This window comes from Lissotriton helveticus, chromosome 5_1 (assembly GCF_964261635.1).
Source record: "Lissotriton helveticus chromosome 5_1, aLisHel1.1, whole genome shotgun sequence".
In the NCBI taxonomy this organism is placed as follows: domain Eukaryota; kingdom Metazoa; phylum Chordata; class Amphibia; order Caudata; family Salamandridae; genus Lissotriton; species Lissotriton helveticus.
The window spans coordinates 1,253,175,867-1,253,193,891 of record NC_136065.1 but is presented as its reverse complement, the minus strand read 5'-3'; the positions used below and the strand labels follow the sequence as shown (position 1 = coordinate 1,253,193,891).

At 45.6% G+C, this 18,025-nt stretch overlaps 1 protein-coding gene across 2 annotated transcripts in view; it reads right to left on the bottom strand.

The window, feature by feature from the left end:
* ABRAXAS2 (abraxas 2, BRISC complex subunit) overlaps nucleotides 1-18,025 on the bottom strand; it is a 291,880-nt gene that overhangs the window by 63,676 nt on the left and 210,179 nt on the right. For both annotated transcript variants that reach the window (XM_078644029.1, XM_078644030.1), the window contains exon 6: nucleotides 12,479-12,598. In XM_078644029.1, coding sequence (XP_078500155.1) covers nucleotides 12,479-12,598 — 120 coding nt within the window. The remainder of the gene's footprint in view (nucleotides 1-12,478; nucleotides 12,599-18,025) is intronic.

Here is an 18,025-nt window from a genome sequence, read left to right as displayed (position 1 = left end):
TTAAAAATTGTATGATGTGGGAAAGACTGAGATTAACCAGGAGCAGAAGTAGCCAGATAACGGCCCTTGTTTGAATGGGATATCCAGAGCGGACCTTGATAAAGATATATCATATGAGGAGGTCCTGACTGCATTGCGGGAGCTAGTGCCAGGAAAAGCCACTGGCCCAGATGGGATCCCCTTGGAAGTGTACAAAGCATTGGAACGTGAGATCCTTCCAATGTTGGTAGACCTATTTAATGGCATTGTGTACTCAGGGGTTGCACCTGATTCGTGGAAGGAAACTAACATCATTATCTTTCACAAAAAGGAGAAACCAGCGGAGAAGCCAGGATCCTATCGGCCAATATCTCTGATCAACACAGACACAAAGCTTTACTCAAAGATCTGGGCCAAGCGGTTGGGCAGGATCATAGGTGATCTCCTCTCCCCGTAGCAGCATGGGTTTGTCCCAGGACGGGGCACAACTGACCATACATGCAGAGCTATAACTTTATTTGACGCCCATGATGTCACGGGGGGGGGAGGGGGAGATCGCCATGATCCTCCTAGATGCAGAGAAAGCGTTCGATCGCGTTGATTTGGGTTTTCTCTGGCGGATATTGGCAGGAAGAGGTTTCGGGGAGAAAATCATCAGAGCGCTCAAGGCCATGTATTTGGATCCGACGGCGAAAGTCACGGTTATGGGGGAAAAGTCTGATAAATTTTATATAAAGAGAGGGACGCGTCAGGGTTGTCCCTGTTCTCCTATCCTCTTCTCTTTATATATAGACCCCTTCATCCAGAAAATATTAGAGAACCCAAATATTCCTCCCGTGATTTTTAACGGACATGTTAATAAGCTTCTAGCGTATGCGGATTACCTGGCTATACTCACAACGAACCCCCAGCAGTCATTACCGGTTTTGGTACAGATGGCGAAGGACTTTGGTCTGGGTTCTGGGTACCTCCTCAATGAATCAAAAACTCAAATAATATGTTCTAAAAATATTGTGAAATCTGATTCTAGATTTGTGGACTCAGCGGTTTATTTGGGTGTAAAAATTAATGCATCAGTTGAAAGAATAGTAGAAGAGAACTACCTCCCTTTAATCAAATCTATAGAGGCCGAACTGAAAAGAATAGATGTATTGCATCTTTCCTTGGTAGGCAGGGTCAATGCCTTAAAAATGGTAATGTTCCCCAGAGTCTTGTACCTCTTTAGGGCTATCCCCCTTTGCATAGATGATAAAACAATGAATAAGATGGAGTCAGTCTTTATAACGTTTATATGGCAGTACGGCAAGATTAGACGCTCCACTAGTTTCATGTCACTGCCAAGGGAAAGGGGTGGTATGGCACTCCCTAATCTTAGATTGTATCATTGGTCCTGCCTCCTAATTCAAATGTCTATCCTGGTTCAAACTGATGCAAGACCTGTAGGGGAAAACTCAAACTTTGGGATCCAGGGACCACCCCCAATCTATGAAATGTTGCTGGGCAGGAATGCCACCGGTCTTTTGCTCCGTGAAGTCGAACATAGGTTCTATAAAAAGGCACGTTATAAGACTCTATATGTGGCCTGGTCCGTTTGGAAAAATATCCTGAAATATTTTAAAGCCCCAAAAGTAAATTCCTATCTTCATTTGGCTAATTCATGTTTGTTGCCACAATTGAGGACGGATAGGAATCTTCAGGATTGGAAGCAAATAGGGGTTAAGACCATTGAAGACGTTATGGAAGGGGATCAGATTATAGGGTTTGAGGAGCTGCAAAAGTTGGCATCCCAGCTACTCATTGGTTCCTATGTGAACAAATCGCTCGCACGTTAAGGAGCATAAGACCTAAATTAAAGCCCAAAGTAGATATTCCTGTTGTTGAGGCCCTGGTTAGAGGGTGTAGAAAGATTAAAGTAATTTATAATCACCTGGTAGAAAGGATTCAGGATGTCATCGGGAAAATGGAAAGTGCCTGGGCTATTAAACTGGGCGACCCCGATGTCTATCTAGACCTCGCTCTTGATTTGAATAAAAAGCTTTTCCGGGCTTCTAATCTACGCGCCCAGCACTATAAAACAGTTTTTAATTTGTATCATACTCCGGCCAAATTATTTGCATAGGGTGTTAGGTCCGATGATTGCTGCCCCAGATGTAACTCACCTCAAGCAGACATAGTATATATGTTTGTCACATGTGATAGGCTGGACTCACTTAACGATGAGATAATGAAATTCTGGGAGGGGCTGCTAGGTCATAAGATCGATCTATCCCCTACGCTAGTATTAATGGGTACAGAATCAAAATTGGCTCTGGAAGAGGATGAGGAAGCCCTTGTTTTTATGTCAGTAGCTGTGCTGCGAATACTGATTTCAGCTGGATGGAAAGATGCAAATGCACCCTCCTTTCAGATGTGGCTCTCGAGACTCCTGGGTATTCATATTATCGAGTCCTGTTTATATGAATTCAAAGGAGTTAAAAAGCGGGAGATGGGAAAACGCCTTTGGGCTCCTGTTTTGAAATGGAGGGAGGCTAGAACCAGAATATGATTTGAAGTTAGTATTCTTTATCTGTATAGTATTTTCATTAATGAATTTATTCCCACATCATGAATTGTACATCTGTTTCTATTTATCTTGAATTGTTTTTACCTTCGCCATCATATCATTGTATCAAATTTTATTGCTCTATAAAAAATAAAAAAATTTAAAAAAGATGCACTGTGCCAATATAGACACCACCCCGGCACATGACGTTCAACACCAGCAGCGTAGAGCCACGATTAAGACCGACAATTGGTACGAATTTCTAAGGCTCTTAGAAGGGTGACCCTCACTCTTTAATCAGTTCACTAAGTGGCTACGATGCGAGGGTCAGTAAGGAATCTGCAGCTAGGTAGTCTTGAACAGACAAAGCTTTACCAAACGTAAGTAACTTGTTCTTCTGATAAAGACTTCCAGCCACATATTCTTGACCTTAGAAAAGATACTCAAGCAATACCTTCTAGAAGGTGGGTGTGAAAAAAGGATTTAAACCAGAAAGTTCTACAGGATAGAGCGATCAAAACGCACATCACAGCAGACTGGAATGTCGAAGCAATAACACTTGGTAGATATGTGCAGAGGTGTCCATGTTGTTTCCCGACAGAAAATCAGGAGAGGGACTCAGCTTACACAGTAATCACAGCATTGGCTGTGGTGGAGTGAGCACATAAGCTCTCAGGGGGTTGATTCTTGGCTAATGTGTAGCCGATATACATGCAGCGCACAATCCATCTTAAGATAGTCCGTTTCTGCACAGCCTTCTCTTTCTTGGCCCCGACATACCCTTTGAAGAATTGATCATTCACCCGGAACTCTCGTGTGCAATCAAGGTAGAACAACATTGCTATTTGTGGGTCCAGATGGTGGAGTCTCTCCTCCTCTTTAGAAGTATGAAGCGGAGTAAAAAAAGTGATGTTCTGACCTACATGGAAAGGAGTCAATATTTGGAAGGAAGGCAGCATGTGCCCAGAGTATCCGGTTTGCCGAGATAGAGGGTAATACAAGGAGAGTGCCTGCAATTCCTTGACCCTCCTGGCAAATGTGATGGTCTGTAGCAAAGCAGTTTTAAAGTAAAGCCCGCCCAGGCTCCAAGAGAGACCAGAGTCCTTCTACTCCAACCCTCACAGGTCACACACAAGGATAGACTACATTCTAAGGTCAGGGAGCCACACACACCTGATTGAAGAATCCGCTATTAAACCAAGGCTTGTCTCTGACCACTCAGCCATCAATCTAAAATTGAGCGGCTGTCACAATGTAGCCATCAACAATAACCAACAGAACTGGGGGTCTAATATACGTACTGCCACCTAGTATCTCAAGCTACTCACTGAAGTGGAAAGTAAATCATTGAGCAAAGCTTGGATTCCCATCAATCGTCAGTGTGATCAATCTTATCATTTGGTTATCCACCCATATGGATCATAGGTCTCTTGATCATAGAGACTAACTTCCAAAAAGGGGCGTTTGCTCAATGGAATCAGGACAAGAGTCCCATAGGAAAAAAAAGGACAGATTACACGTCCTTAAAGTCCATGACCACGTGGGAATTGAGTGCAGTGCAAATAAATAAAAGTGCGTAGTGATTAACAGAGTTGTGAGGAGAGAAACAAAGTTTTATTAGAAATATCACCCCACACACTAATCTAAAATTCTAACAGTGCAAGAAGCAGTATTAACAAATAACTGCAAATATCAAGGCCAACATGTTTCAGCCAATAGGGTAAACACGTCCTCGGCTTTCTTCAGGACCGCTGTTCCTAAAATTTGCTACTGCAAGAGTCAATCTACAAAAAATAACGTGAAAAATTAAGGTGAAAAAATTATCATCACCCTAAGGTTGGAATGAATACAACCTACTTCTACTGCTCCTCTGCTTCAAGGGATGCAGATGGCATCCGTCTTGACCGGGGACTGGACCTCACCTCACCTGGACCTGACTCAGGATATCGAGGCCCCCGCTCTGTCCGTCGTCTGCCGACTCAGCAATAATCAGCAATAATCAGTCTCTTAGGAAAAACCATGAGTGATCTTTACAAATGACCCTTTGGTGAATTCTGAATTTCGCTACGTTTTGCGAAAGGTATACCTTTCTGGGTTTTTGCCTATTACCACCACAAAGTGCAAGTAGGTAGACACCACATAAAATATGAAAAATAGACTACCGCTTAGAAAAATGCAAAAACTGTGGTAAATTTGTCTCACAACTCTACCAATTCCTGAAAACTGGTGGTCATAGCATTGCAAACCTTTTGTTGTTGCCATTTTTTATGAGAAAAACACTTTCATGAACTGTGCTTTTTTCATATATATATATTTAAATCACACACACACACATATATAAAATACCGGCACTACAAATCCCATAACGCTGCTGTGATGAGACACGCCCAGTGGGCGGGGACTGTTTAATTGGTGCGCAATTTAAAGCATTCTCGAGTGACTGGAACCTTAGCCATTGAGAAAGAGAGCTTCGCTCTCGAAACGCGTCTGGCGAATATTTGTTTGAGGACACTGATGCTGATAACCTGCTGGCAAGCTGACGAAAATAAAGAAGGAATTGAATCCATTTCGTGTATGGTCTTTCTCCACAAGGGCTTCCTGCATACTTTCTTGATGTTAAATCCGGCCGTCCCGGTCGGGGAGAAGCGACCTGCTGCGTATGCAGAGCCAGAGCTGACACCTACCCAGGGTCAACAAGGACACGAACGAACCGGGAGCCCTGCAGGGGGGCCTCCGTTTCACTTCTTCGTCAGCTGCAAAGCGGGGCGGGGGTCCAGCATATGTGTGCCCTATCCACTTGGAATTTATGGGGTTCAATTGAACTGAGAATGCACCCACTTGGAAAATACCGGCACTACAAATCCCATAACGCTGCTGTGATGAGACACGCCCAGTGGGCGGGGACTGTTTAATTGGTGCGCAATTTAAAGCATTCTCGAGTGACTGGAACCTTAGCCATTGAGAAAGAGAGCTTCGCTCTCGAAACGCGTCTGGCGAATATTTGTTTGAGGACACTGATGCTGATAACCTGCTGGCAAGCTGACGAAAATAAAGAAGGAATTTAATCCATTTCGTGTATGGTCTTTCTCCACAAGGGCTTCCTGCATACTTTCTTGATGTTAAATCCGGCCGTCCCGGTCGGGGAGAAGCGACCTGCTGCGTATGCAGAGCCAGAGCTGACACCTACCCAGGGTCAACAAGGACACGAACGAACCGGGAGCCCTGCAGGGGGGCCTCCGTTTCACTTCTTCGTCAGCTGCAAAGCGGGGCGGGGGTCCAGCATATGTGTGCCCTATCCACTTGGAATTTATGGGGTTCAATTGAACTGAGAATGCACCCACTTGGAAAATACCGGCACTACAAATCCCATAACGCTGCTGTGATGAGACACGCCCAGTGGGCGGGGACTGTTTAATTGGTGCGCAATTTAAAGCATTCTCGAGTGACTGGAACCTTAGCCATTGAGAAAGAGAGCTTCGCTCTCGAAACGCGTCTGGCGAATATTTGTTTGAGGACACTGATGCTGATAACCTGCTGGCAAGCTGACGAAAATAAAGAAGGAATTGAATCCATTTCGTGTATGGTCTTTCTCCACAAGGGCTTCCTGCATACTTTCTTGATGTTAAATCCGGCCGTCCCGGTCGGGGAGAAGCGACCTGCTGCGTATGCAGAGCCAGAGCTGACACCTACCCAGGGTCAACAAGGACACGAACGAACCGGGAGCCCTGCAGGGGGGCCTCCGTTTCACTTCTTCGTCAGCTGCAAAGCGGGGCGGGGGTCCAGCATATGTGTGCCCTATCCACTTGGAATTTATGGGGTTCAATTGAACTGAGAATGCACCCACTTGGAAAATACCGGCACTACAAATCCCATAACGCTGCTGTGATGAGACACGCCCAGTGGGCGGGGACTGTTTAATTGGTGCGCAATTTAAAGCATTCTCGAGTGACTGGAACCTTAGCCATTGAGAAAGAGAGCTTCGCTCTCGAAACGCGTCTGGCGAATATTTGTTTGAGGACACTGATGCTGATAACCTGCTGGCAAGCTGACGAAAATAAAGAAGGAATTGAATCCATTTCGTGTATGGTCTTTCTCCACAAGGGCTTCCTGCATACTTTCTTGATGTTAAATCCGGCCGTCCCGGTCGGGGAGAAGCGACCTGCTGCGTATGCAGAGCCAGAGCTGACACCTACCCAGGGTCAACAAGGACACGAACGAACCGGGAGCCCTGCAGGGGGGCCTCCGTTTCACTTCTTCGTCAGCTGCAAAGCGGGGCGGGGGTCCAGCATATGTGTGCCCTATCCACTTGGAATTTATGGGGTTCAATTGAACTGAGAATGCACCCACTTGGAAAATACCGGCACTACAAATCCCATAACGCTGCTGTGATGAGACACGCCCAGTGGGCGGGGACTGTTTAATTGGTGCGCAATTTAAAGCATTCTCGAGTGACTGGAACCTTAGCCATTGAGAAAGAGAGCTTCGCTCTCGAAACGCGTCTGGCGAATATTTGTTTGAGGACACTGATGCTGATAACCTGCTGGCAAGCTGACGAAAATAAAGAAGGAATTGAATCCATTTCGTGTATGGTCTTTCTCCACAAGGGCTTCCTGCATACTTTCTTGATGTTAAATCCGGCCGTCCCGGTCGGGGAGAAGCGACCTGCTGCGTATGCAGAGCCAGAGCTGACACCTACCCAGGGTCAACAAGGACACATACGAACCGGGAGCCCTGCAGGGGGGCCTCCGTTTCACTTCTTCGTCAGCTGCAAAGCGGGGCGGGGGTCCAGCATATGTGTGCCCTATCCACTTGGAATTTATGGGGTTCAATTGAACTGAGAATGCACCCACTTGGAAAATACCGGCACTACAAATCCCATAACGCTGCTGTGATGAGACACGCCCAGTGGGCGGGGACTGTTTAATTGGTGCGCAATTTAAAGCATTCTCGAGTGACTGGAACCTTAGCCATTGAGAAAGAGAGCTTCGCTCTCGAAACGCGTCTGGCGAATATTTGTTTGAGGACACTGATGCTGATAACCTGCTGGCAAGCTGACGAAAATAAAGAAGGAATTGAATCCATTTCGTGTATGGTCTTTCTCCACAAGGGCTTCCTGCATACTTTCTTGATGTTAAATCCGGCCGTCCCGGTCGGGGAGAAGCGACCTGCTGCGTATGCAGAGCCAGAGCTGACACCTACCCAGGGTCGACAAGGACACGAACGAACCGGGAGCCCTGCAGGGGGGCCTCCGTTTCACTTCTTCGTCAGCTGCAAAGCGGGGCGGGGGTCCAGCATATGTGTGCCCTATCCACTTGGAATTTATGGGGTTCAATTGAACTGAGAATGCACCCACTTGGAAAATACCGGCACTACAAATCCCATAACGCTGCTGTGATGAGACACGCCCAGTGGGCGGGGACTGTTTAATTGGTGCGCAATTTAAAGCATTCTCGAGTGACTGGAACCTTAGCCATTGAGAAAGAGAGCTTCGCTCTCGAAACGCGTCTGGCGAATATTTGTTTGAGGACACTGATGCTGATAACCTGCTGGCAAGCTGACGAAAATAAAGAAGGAATTGAATCCATTTCGTGTATGGTCTTTCTCCACAAGGGCTTCCTGCATACTTTCTTGATGTTAAATCCGGCCGTCCCGGTCGGGGAGAAGCGACCTGCTGCGTATGCAGAGCCAGAGCTGACACCTACCCAGGGTCAACAAGGACACGAACGAACCGGGAGCCCTGCAGGGGGGCCTCCGTTTCACTTCTTCGTCAGCTGCAAAGCGGGGCGGGGGTCCAGCATATGTGTGCCCTATCCACTTGGAATTTATGGGGTTCAATTGAACTGAGAATGCACCCACTTGGAAAATACCGGCACTACAAATCCCATAACGCTGCTGTGATGAGACACGCCCAGTGGGCGGGGACTGTTTAATTGGTGCGCAATTTAAAGCATTCTCGAGTGACTGGAACCTTAGCCATTGAGAAAGAGAGCTTCGCTCTCGAAACGCGTCTGGCGAATATTTGTTTGAGGACACTGATGCTGATAACCTGCTGGCAAGCTGACGAAAATAAAGAAGGAATTGAATCCATTTCGTGTATGGTCTTTCTCCACAAGGGCTTCCTGCATACTTTCTTGATGTTAAATCCGGCCGTCCCGGTCGGGGAGAAGCGACCTGCTGCGTATGCAGAGCCAGAGCTGACACCTACCCAGGGTCAACAAGGACACGAACGAACCGGGAGCCCTGCAGGGGGGCCTCCGTTTCACTTCTTCGTCAGCTGCAAAGCGGGGCGGGGGTCCAGCATATGTGTGCCCTATCCACTTGGAATTTATGGGGTTCAATTGAACTGAGAATGCACCCACTTGGAAAATACCGGCACTACAAATCCCATAACGCTGCTGTGATGAGACACGCCCAGTGGGCGGGGACTGTTTAATTGGTGCGCAATTTAAAGCATTCTCGAGTGACTGGAACCTTAGCCATTGAGAAAGAGAGCTTCGCTCTCGAAACGCGTCTGGCGAATATTTGTTTGAGGACACTGATGCTGATAACCTGCTGGCAAGCTGACGAAAATAAAGAAGGAATTGAATCCATTTCGTGTATGGTCTTTCTCCACAAGGGCTTCCTGCATACTTTCTTGATGTTAAATCCGGCCGTCCCGGTCGGGGAGAAGCGACCTGCTGCGTATGCAGAGCCAGAGCTGACACCTACCCAGGGTCAACAAGGACACGAACGAACCGGGAGCCCTGCAGGGGGGCCTCCGTTTCACTTCTTCGTCAGCTGCAAAGCGGGGCGGGGGTCCAGCATATGTGTGCCCTATCCACTTGGAATTTATGGGGTTCAATTGAACTGAGAATGCACCCACTTGGAAAATACCGGCACTACAAATCCCATAACGCTGCTGTGATGAGACACGCCCAGTGGGCGGGGACTGTTTAATTGGTGCGCAATTTAAAGCATTCTCGAGTGACTGGAACCTTAGCCATTGAGAAAGAGAGCTTCGCTCTCGAAACGCGTCTGGCGAATATTTGTTTGAGGACACTGATGCTGATAACCTGCTGGCAAGCTGACGAAAATAAAGAAGGAATTGAATCCATTTCGTGTATGGTCTTTCTCCACAAGGGCTTCCTGCATACTTTCTTGATGTTAAATCCGGCCGTCCCGGTCGGGGAGAAGCGACCTGCTGCGTATGCAGAGCCAGAGCTGACACCTACCCAGGGTCAACAAGGACACGAACGAACCGGGAGCCCTGCAGGGGGGCCTCCGTTTCACTTCTTCGTCAGCTGCAAAGCGGGGCGGGGGTCCAGCATATGTGTGCCCTATCCACTTGGAATTTATGGGGTTCAATTGAACTGAGAATGCACCCACTTGGAAAATACCGGCACTACAAATCCCATAACGCTGCTGTGATGAGACACGCCCAGTGGGCGGGGACTGTTTAATTGGTGCGCAATTTAAAGCATTCTCGAGTGACTGGAACCTTAGCCATTGAGAAAGAGAGCTTCGCTCTCGAAACGCGTCTGGCGAATATTTGTTTGAGGACACTGATGCTGATAACCTGCTGGCAAGCTGACGAAAATAAAGAAGGAATTGAATCCATTTCGTGTATGGTCTTTCTCCACAAGGGCTTCCTGCATACTTTCTTGATATATATATATATACATATATATATATATATATACATATATATATATACATATATATATATATATACATATATATATATATATATATATATATATATATATATATATATATATATATAAAATCAAAAAGATGCTCTGCTTGAAGGATCACACAACTGCAGGTAAGTTTTCACTTATTTTTATTGCTTTCCCGAGGTTGAAAAGACATCCGTCATTGTTTTACTCGTCCCAACGCGTTTCAGTGCTTCCGGCACTTTCATCAGGGGATCATGGCAGGGCGGTTGTGAATGGCTGTTTCCACCGTCTTTTTGTAAAAAACACACGGAATGTACTTGGTAGTACAAAATCCTTTGCACAGCATTTTGGGATCAGTAGTTTAGCCAAATAGTTCATACCCATAGTGGGTTCCGCCGAGGCATGTTTAATATTCAAGTTGCAGTGTCCTATTATCGGCACACCATCTGATTAGGTGCCTCAGTGCACCCCGGTTTTGCTTTTCTTCCTCGGTATCCGTCATTGTTTTGCAAAGGATTTTGTACTACCAAGTACATTCCGTGTGTTTTTTACAAAAAGACGGCGGAAACTGCCATTCACAACCGCCCTGCCATGATCCCCTGATGAAAGTGCAGGAAGCACTGAAACGCGTTGGGACGAGTAAAACAATGACGGATGTCTTTTCAACCTCGGGAAAGCAATAAAAATAAGTGAAAACTTACCTGCAGTTGTGTGATCCTTCAAGCAGAGCATCTTTTTGATTTCAACAATTTTGCACGACAGCTGCGTCGTGGAAGGAAGCACCACCTCGGAAAGGAGGAGGGAGCCGTCGGTGGAGGGGCCATGTACAGGAATTCCCTGTTTACTAAAGGCGACTGAAGGAGCGAAAATTACCGAGGAAGAAAAGCAAAACCGGGGTGCACTGAAGCACCTAATCAGATGGTGTGCCGATAATAGGACACTGCAACTTGAATATTAAACATGCCTCGGCGGAACCCACTATGGGTATGAACTATTTGGCTAAACTACTGATCCCAAAATGCTGTGCAAAGGATTTTGTACTACCAAGTACATTCCGTGTGTTTTTTACAAAAAGACGGCGGAAACTGCCATTCACAACCGCCCTGCCATGATCCCCTGATGAAAGTGCAGGAAGCACTGAAACGCGTTGGGACGAGTAAAACAATGACGGATGTCTTTTCAACCTCGGGAAAGCAATAAAAAATAAGTGAAAACTTACCTGCAGTTGTGTGATCCTTCAAACAGAGCATCTTTTTGACATATATATATATATATATATATATATATATATATATATATAAACTTTGTCTAGGTTCCCTCCAAAGGAATCCCCAAACCCTGGTTACCTTTAGAATGCTCAACACATTGGGAAACAAACTATGCAAATATGGCCTTGATACATTTGGATGGGGAAGGAGATTATGAAAGCTTAAGTGCAAAGCCATAAAATCTGAAAAAAGGCTCAGCAGTGGGAGGGGAAAAGCCTCATCAGTAAAGGGGTTAAACCAAGAATTAATTAAAAAACGATTAGGGGTTTGGGTAAAAATTCAATGTTGTTTCTTCACGTTTAAACTTTCTCTATCTGTTTAATTATTAAGTGCTAATTATTTTACCAAAAAGCAAGTGGCCGCTTCTAGTCAATGCAGAGATTATCACACAAAACAATTATGCTGAAACTAAACGTGCTTGACATCACCTGATAGACTTCCAAGCAGCTCTTAAAATGTACTACTTGTACAGGTATGCGCTTCAACCCTCTTAATAATGGATGCCTATTACGGACTTAATTTCAAGAACATTGAATCTAACCAATCTTAGAAATATATCCACAAATGAATACATTTGCAGTTAGGGGGACTTATATGGAATCATGTTTACTATCTTCGGAATACTATAGTGTTTATGTCTTTAAAGGCAAGCAGAATGGCACAGAAGAGCTCCACATCTGCCAAGAGCATACATGAAGCTGTGGGCTTCATACAATATGGTGCATGTTTGTGAAGTCGAGCCCCTAAAATAGGTTTTCTAAAGTAATCCAGGATTCTGCAGCTGCTCACTGATAAAAACCTATGTGGAATGCACGACACAGGAAAGTAACATGTTGGTTTCTAGGCAATATTTGTTGTTTAAAAAAAAGGAGAGCCCAATTACCTGACAAAGACGGCATTACTTGGGACTTACCAGGCATTTAACTTCGTATGATAAAAAGATTTCTTCGAGTTCCATCCTTCACCCTCGCTCCAGTTTAAAACAACATTTACAGATGCCACATGACTGTTTCCTTGCGACATTCACTTACCCATGCTCCTTGATGACTTTGGCATAGTTCTGAGATGTGTTTGGCACAGAGGACATTTTATATTCCTGCTGACTGGTGTTGCCCAGGTTAGGGATGTTGAGTGACACCCTCTGATTGTATCTATAAGGAAAGAGTAAAAGAAAGCTGAAATATTCAGAGGAGTGCAAACGCCTACTAGAGCAAAAACACCCACTACCAGCTCCACAGAAGACACGCTGAACGCCTCTACTCAAAGAAAACAGTCTGCCTCACACAAGCCATCAACTTCAGAGACGGCAACCAAGATCCTTCCAAAAGAGAACAATAAAAACAAACCTCAACAAGCATTGACATATCCAATAGGTCTCACCTTTGGGATCTTATAAGAGTTTAGCCAGAGGTATTGACTTTGCCAATGTCTTAAAACTATGCTGTAGTGTAGAGCATTGTAAGTGCTGTGCAGCATGTTGAAAAGTGATCATAACAGTGTTAAAAGCATTGTTGTTACCTTTTATTTAACCAAGAAGACATTATGTAACATTGAACTGTATTAAAAAAATAATTAGCATTCAAAAATGTCTTCTAGTTTTCTTATCCTTGCAATACTGGCAACTTCTTCCTGCCTGTGCAAATGATTGTTTGTTATAGATTTAGAAGTGTAGGAAGGCGATTCAGTTCACAGCGTACTACAAAAGGAAAACATCCTTGTTAGCAGCCTGCCAGTGAATACTTTGATTTAAAAATAAGTTTATCTATAAAACGGTTAGTGAAAATAATTATTGGTCCATGCTTCATCACCATGTGAACCTATAAATACATATTTCTGTTCCTGCTGCACAGACACGCTCAAGAACCATCTTTACTAGTCCAAACAGTGGGTGGGCCACTTCAGGGTCGTAGTTTTCACATTCCTGAATGTTTATTTGGCAGTGATGTGAAATGTTTGGGTGGTCGCAGCTCACGACACAGGGGTCTTGTAATCTCGGATATAAACAATGTACGTTTTTTCCACTGGGAATCATCCCTCTGATTTCAACAGCTCTGTAACTCACAAACACTTAAGGGGCAAGCATTGAAACAAACACGGCTTAACAATGTAATAGTGTACATCAGATTTACGATTTTTATAACAAATATCTATTGTATTTTATCTTTTATAATACAGTTGCAACATATTATTGTACATATTAAACTTATAGTGAAAGAAATGCTGCCATGGGCCTATGTACATAAAGTCGGGTGTTGCCACCAAATAATTACAGCAAGACTTGCATCTTCAGCGCGAATAGCGGTAGACATGCATGAAGTATCATAGGTTCTAACTGCATACGTATACTGTTATCTCTATTGACATATCAATATATGTATCCCGTGTGTGCACCACTTAATCGTTCGGTGTCTGTGTGTAGATACATCAGGTGACCCATTGCATTCCTAGCACCTCCTGAGACTCAAGTCGCATTTCCCCTTGAGCAATATGTGCATATAATAGTGAGCAGAGCTAGATATCAACTTTTTTTAGTTTTAATTAGAAAAAATATCAACTGCAACTGAAAGAAAAAACAGGGGAAGAAGAAACGGAGAAAAGAAAAAAGGAAAGAGATGTATCAAGTACCAGATGGAGTATTAATTCATCAGGTAAGTAGCCATCCCAGTTAAGCTGCGGCTAAGCCGGATTGTTTGTAATGCGTGCGGGCTGCACTTTCTGTTCAAATCACAGTCATGTAGATGCCAGGACAACGTATGACTAAGTACATACCTACGGAATGTCACCAAGGCTTGTGTGGTTGTGTTCCAGCCCGACAGTTGCGGTAGTAATCAGCGCTGTACATGGCATAATGGACTCATTGACAGCAAACTTAAAGCAATGCCACCTGCCTGTTGCACGGGAGGTGTGTGTAGTGTAGCATTAGGTTGCATAAAGGCCTTGAGGATATCATCCCAGGATTGTGCTATGGGGTTTTTACGCAGCCCCGCCGTTTCTTTCCTATGGAGAACGGTGCTTTCCGCCTGTGCGCACACATCTAGGGATTTTTTCCAACTGAGTGCCTCGGAAGGATCCTTATGCTTCCATCTTTGAGTAAATAGCCGTTTCGCAGTTATTAGGCCTAAATCGCAAAATCTACAGCTTACCCTATTGGCTTTATTGCGAGTATAAAATCCTAGAATACAGACCTTCCACGTGTTGGGTATCTGGGTGCTACTACAGTTCGTGAATGTCTCTATTATAGTGCGCCAGTAGGGCAGTACCAGGGGACAGGACCACAACATATGTAGGAAGTCAGCATCTCGGACAATCAGAAGTGGTGATGTTGAAATATTTGTTTATTTTGTCCGGTGAGAGGTACGCTCTGTGTAATATATACGTCTGTATAAGCTTAAACTGTGTTGCGTGGTGCTGGCTAAGACACGTTCCCACACTATCATGTCCAGGGTCTACCTATATCCTCAGCCCAGCGTGTTCGGAGACACTGCAGTGGTTTCAATATGTGGATGAGCAAGGCCTGCACCAGCCAGTGGACCACATGTGACTCTCCCCCATGACATGCAGGTACTGCATCAGCTGGTGTGTTGGCAGCTCAGATGTCAGATCTCCTCATGCTACCGTCAATATCCGTATGATGGCTGTGTGAAGGAGAAACTGACCCACTGGTATACCACGGTCTGCTGCCAGGGTTGCAAAGGGCATAAGAGTACTCTCTACATACAGGTCTCCCATTGTTTCCACTCCAGCCTCATGCCAGGTTGACAATGCTACGTCTGTCACTGCGCCTCCGCCTCTGGGCATCCCAATGAGTGGCAGTATCAGGGCATAAGGAACCGTGTCTTTGGTAAGTTATAGGCTCCTCCGGAAACATCTATGAGCCAGCTCAATATGGATGTGTTTTGGGCGGGGAAGTTGTGCCAGTGGATGAAACAAACTATATATTTGGGACTGCGTCCACAGGAGCGACTCAGTTGCTGCATCTGCCAGGTTTCTGCCACTCAACCATTTTGTGACCCATTGTAGCTGGGCAGCTAGGTAATAGAGTTCCAAATGAGGAAGTGCCAATCCTCCCTGCTCAGGTGGCGCATGTAATTTCTGTAGTGCTATTTTGGGCCTTCCCGTATTCCAGATTAGTCCGCGGATCAAGCCTTCCAGTTCCCAAAATATACGTACCGGAACATACACAGGTAGGTTCGCAAAGTAATACAGCAGTTTCGGTAATACTATCATTTTGACTAAGGTAATACGACTCATGACATTTAATGGGAGGGCCTTCCAGAACTGTATCTGTGCCTTAACAGATGAGATGACGCGCACCAGGTTGCCGTCCAATATGTCCGCAGGGGACCTATATATGTAGACTCCTTGGTATATGAACGTAATCGGATACCAAGCAAGAGTAGTTCCGTTAATGATTAAGTTAGCCTCCGTCACGTCGTTTTGGAAAGAGTGGACGCCCGATTTAACCCAGTTTACTCAGAGTCTAGATACTGCTTCAAACTTCCGAAACAATGTAGATATAGCTGGAGGTATAGCATGCAGGTCTTTCATATATAACAGCAGATCGTCCGCATATAGGGACACTGCGTGGAGCCCATCACCTAAAGGAATGCCCCATTCCATACCGCTCTCCCAGAGCAGAGCGGCCAGTGGCTCCATAGCGAGGGAGAAAAGCAGCGGGGATAGTGGGCACCCCTGTCTAGTGCCTATCTGAACGTGTATTGCGTCAGAGATGAGCTTACCCGTGCGGACTCGCACCGTAGGGCGCTGGTAAAGTAGTTGCACCAGTAGCAAATATTCGTCTCCAAGCTCGTACTTGCACAGAACCGCTGCAAGATAGGGCCACTCCAATGAGTCAAAGGCCTTTTACAAATCCAGCACCAAACAACCAGAACGTGGATAGTGTTCTGATGCGTATTTCTGGATTCTGAATAGTCTACATATGTTAAGAGAGGTACTTCTGGTTGGGACAAATCAGTTTTGATCATGGTGGATTAGAGTCTTTACAAATGGGGCTAGTCTCTTAGCTAAGATGGAAGAAAATATATTATAGTCTGTGTTCAACAGAGATAGCAGGCGATAGGAGGTCAGGGTCCCTGCCCGGTTTAAAAAGGGAAATCAGCAGTGCTTCATTTTACGTAGGCGTGAGTGCTGAGTCATCCAATGCTGTTGTGTACACCGGCTGCAATACTAGTATTAATATGTCTGAGTAAGCTTTATAAAATTCAACCGGTAGTCCATCCGGACCTGGAGATTTGCCTTTTGAAAGGGAGAAGAGGCTATCTTTAATTTCCTCCGGTAGCATAGGAGCGTCTAGTTCCTCTTGTTGGCTCGGCGCTAGTTGTGGTAGTGCGAGGGGGGGAGAGAAAGTCCCGAATGTCGGCGTCCGTGCCTTGCAAATAAGTCTTGTACATTTCAGAATAGTGTTCCACAAAGGCACTGTGTATGTCATGTTGTGTATGTACAGGGACGCCTCCCGTGGTCTTTTTAGACGTCACAGGCGTGGTGACTGCATCTTGTCGAACCAGCCATGACAGCAGTTTGTCCCCCATATGATGGGTTCGCGCCGAATGTGCTGAGTCGTTCCATCAGTCTGGAGTGTTCCTTCCTATCCAGCGCTAGTGATGCTGTGTGGCCTCTTAGCGCCTCGCCCTCTCTCCGGAGTAATTTGTTTTCAAGTTGTGTGAGCTCACCCTCTAGCTGCTTACGCATACCCACCTGTGCGCCGAGGCAGTCACCTCTGATCACCACCTTAAATGCATCTCATTCTACCTGCGGCGTTGTGGCCGTACCCGCATTATTTTTAAAGTATTGGGTAAGATTGGTGGCCATCAGGTTACGAAAGGGTGGGTCCAACAGAACATCCGTCTCCAACCACCAGGTGGGAATTGGTGCCCGAGGGCATTCCCAGGCCACTTCCAGCACATGCGGATTGTGATCTGAGTGCGTCCTACCTAGATAGTAGGCCGCTGAGATGTGTGGAAGCAACTCCTCTGAGAGCATGTAACGGTCTAACCGTTCATGTAGCCTCTGAGCACTTGAATAATAAGAGTGTACTTTATCATGGGAATAAGGGTGCCTCCAGATATCCCGCAGGTGCCATTGTGTTGCCCAGCTAGTTAGCGCCTTCATGGCATTGTATGTGCTCATGCCCGGAAGGGGTGGGAAGGAGCGGTACAGAGAGACGCCCAGTACGCTATTATAATCTCCCCCAAGAACATGGACTATCATGCCACAGCGCCAGGACTCGCGAGAGATTATCAAAAAATGCAGCTTGTTCTGAATTAGGGGCATATAGTGATGCTATGACAACCTGCCGCCCATCTAGTGTGCCTTTAACTGCAACATACCTACCCTCCGTGTCCACCAATGAATCTGTAATTTTAAATGGTTCCCCCGGTCGCACCTGCATAAGCGCTCATTGGGCGAAAGCCGAGTACCCCGTAGCATATAGCTGACCACGCCAGGGACAATGTAGGCGTTGAATTTCCATCTTGGCTAAATGTGTCTCTTGAAGAAGAGCTATTTGTATGTGATGTCGCTTGAGGTATGAATATATCCGATACCTGCGTGATGGTGAA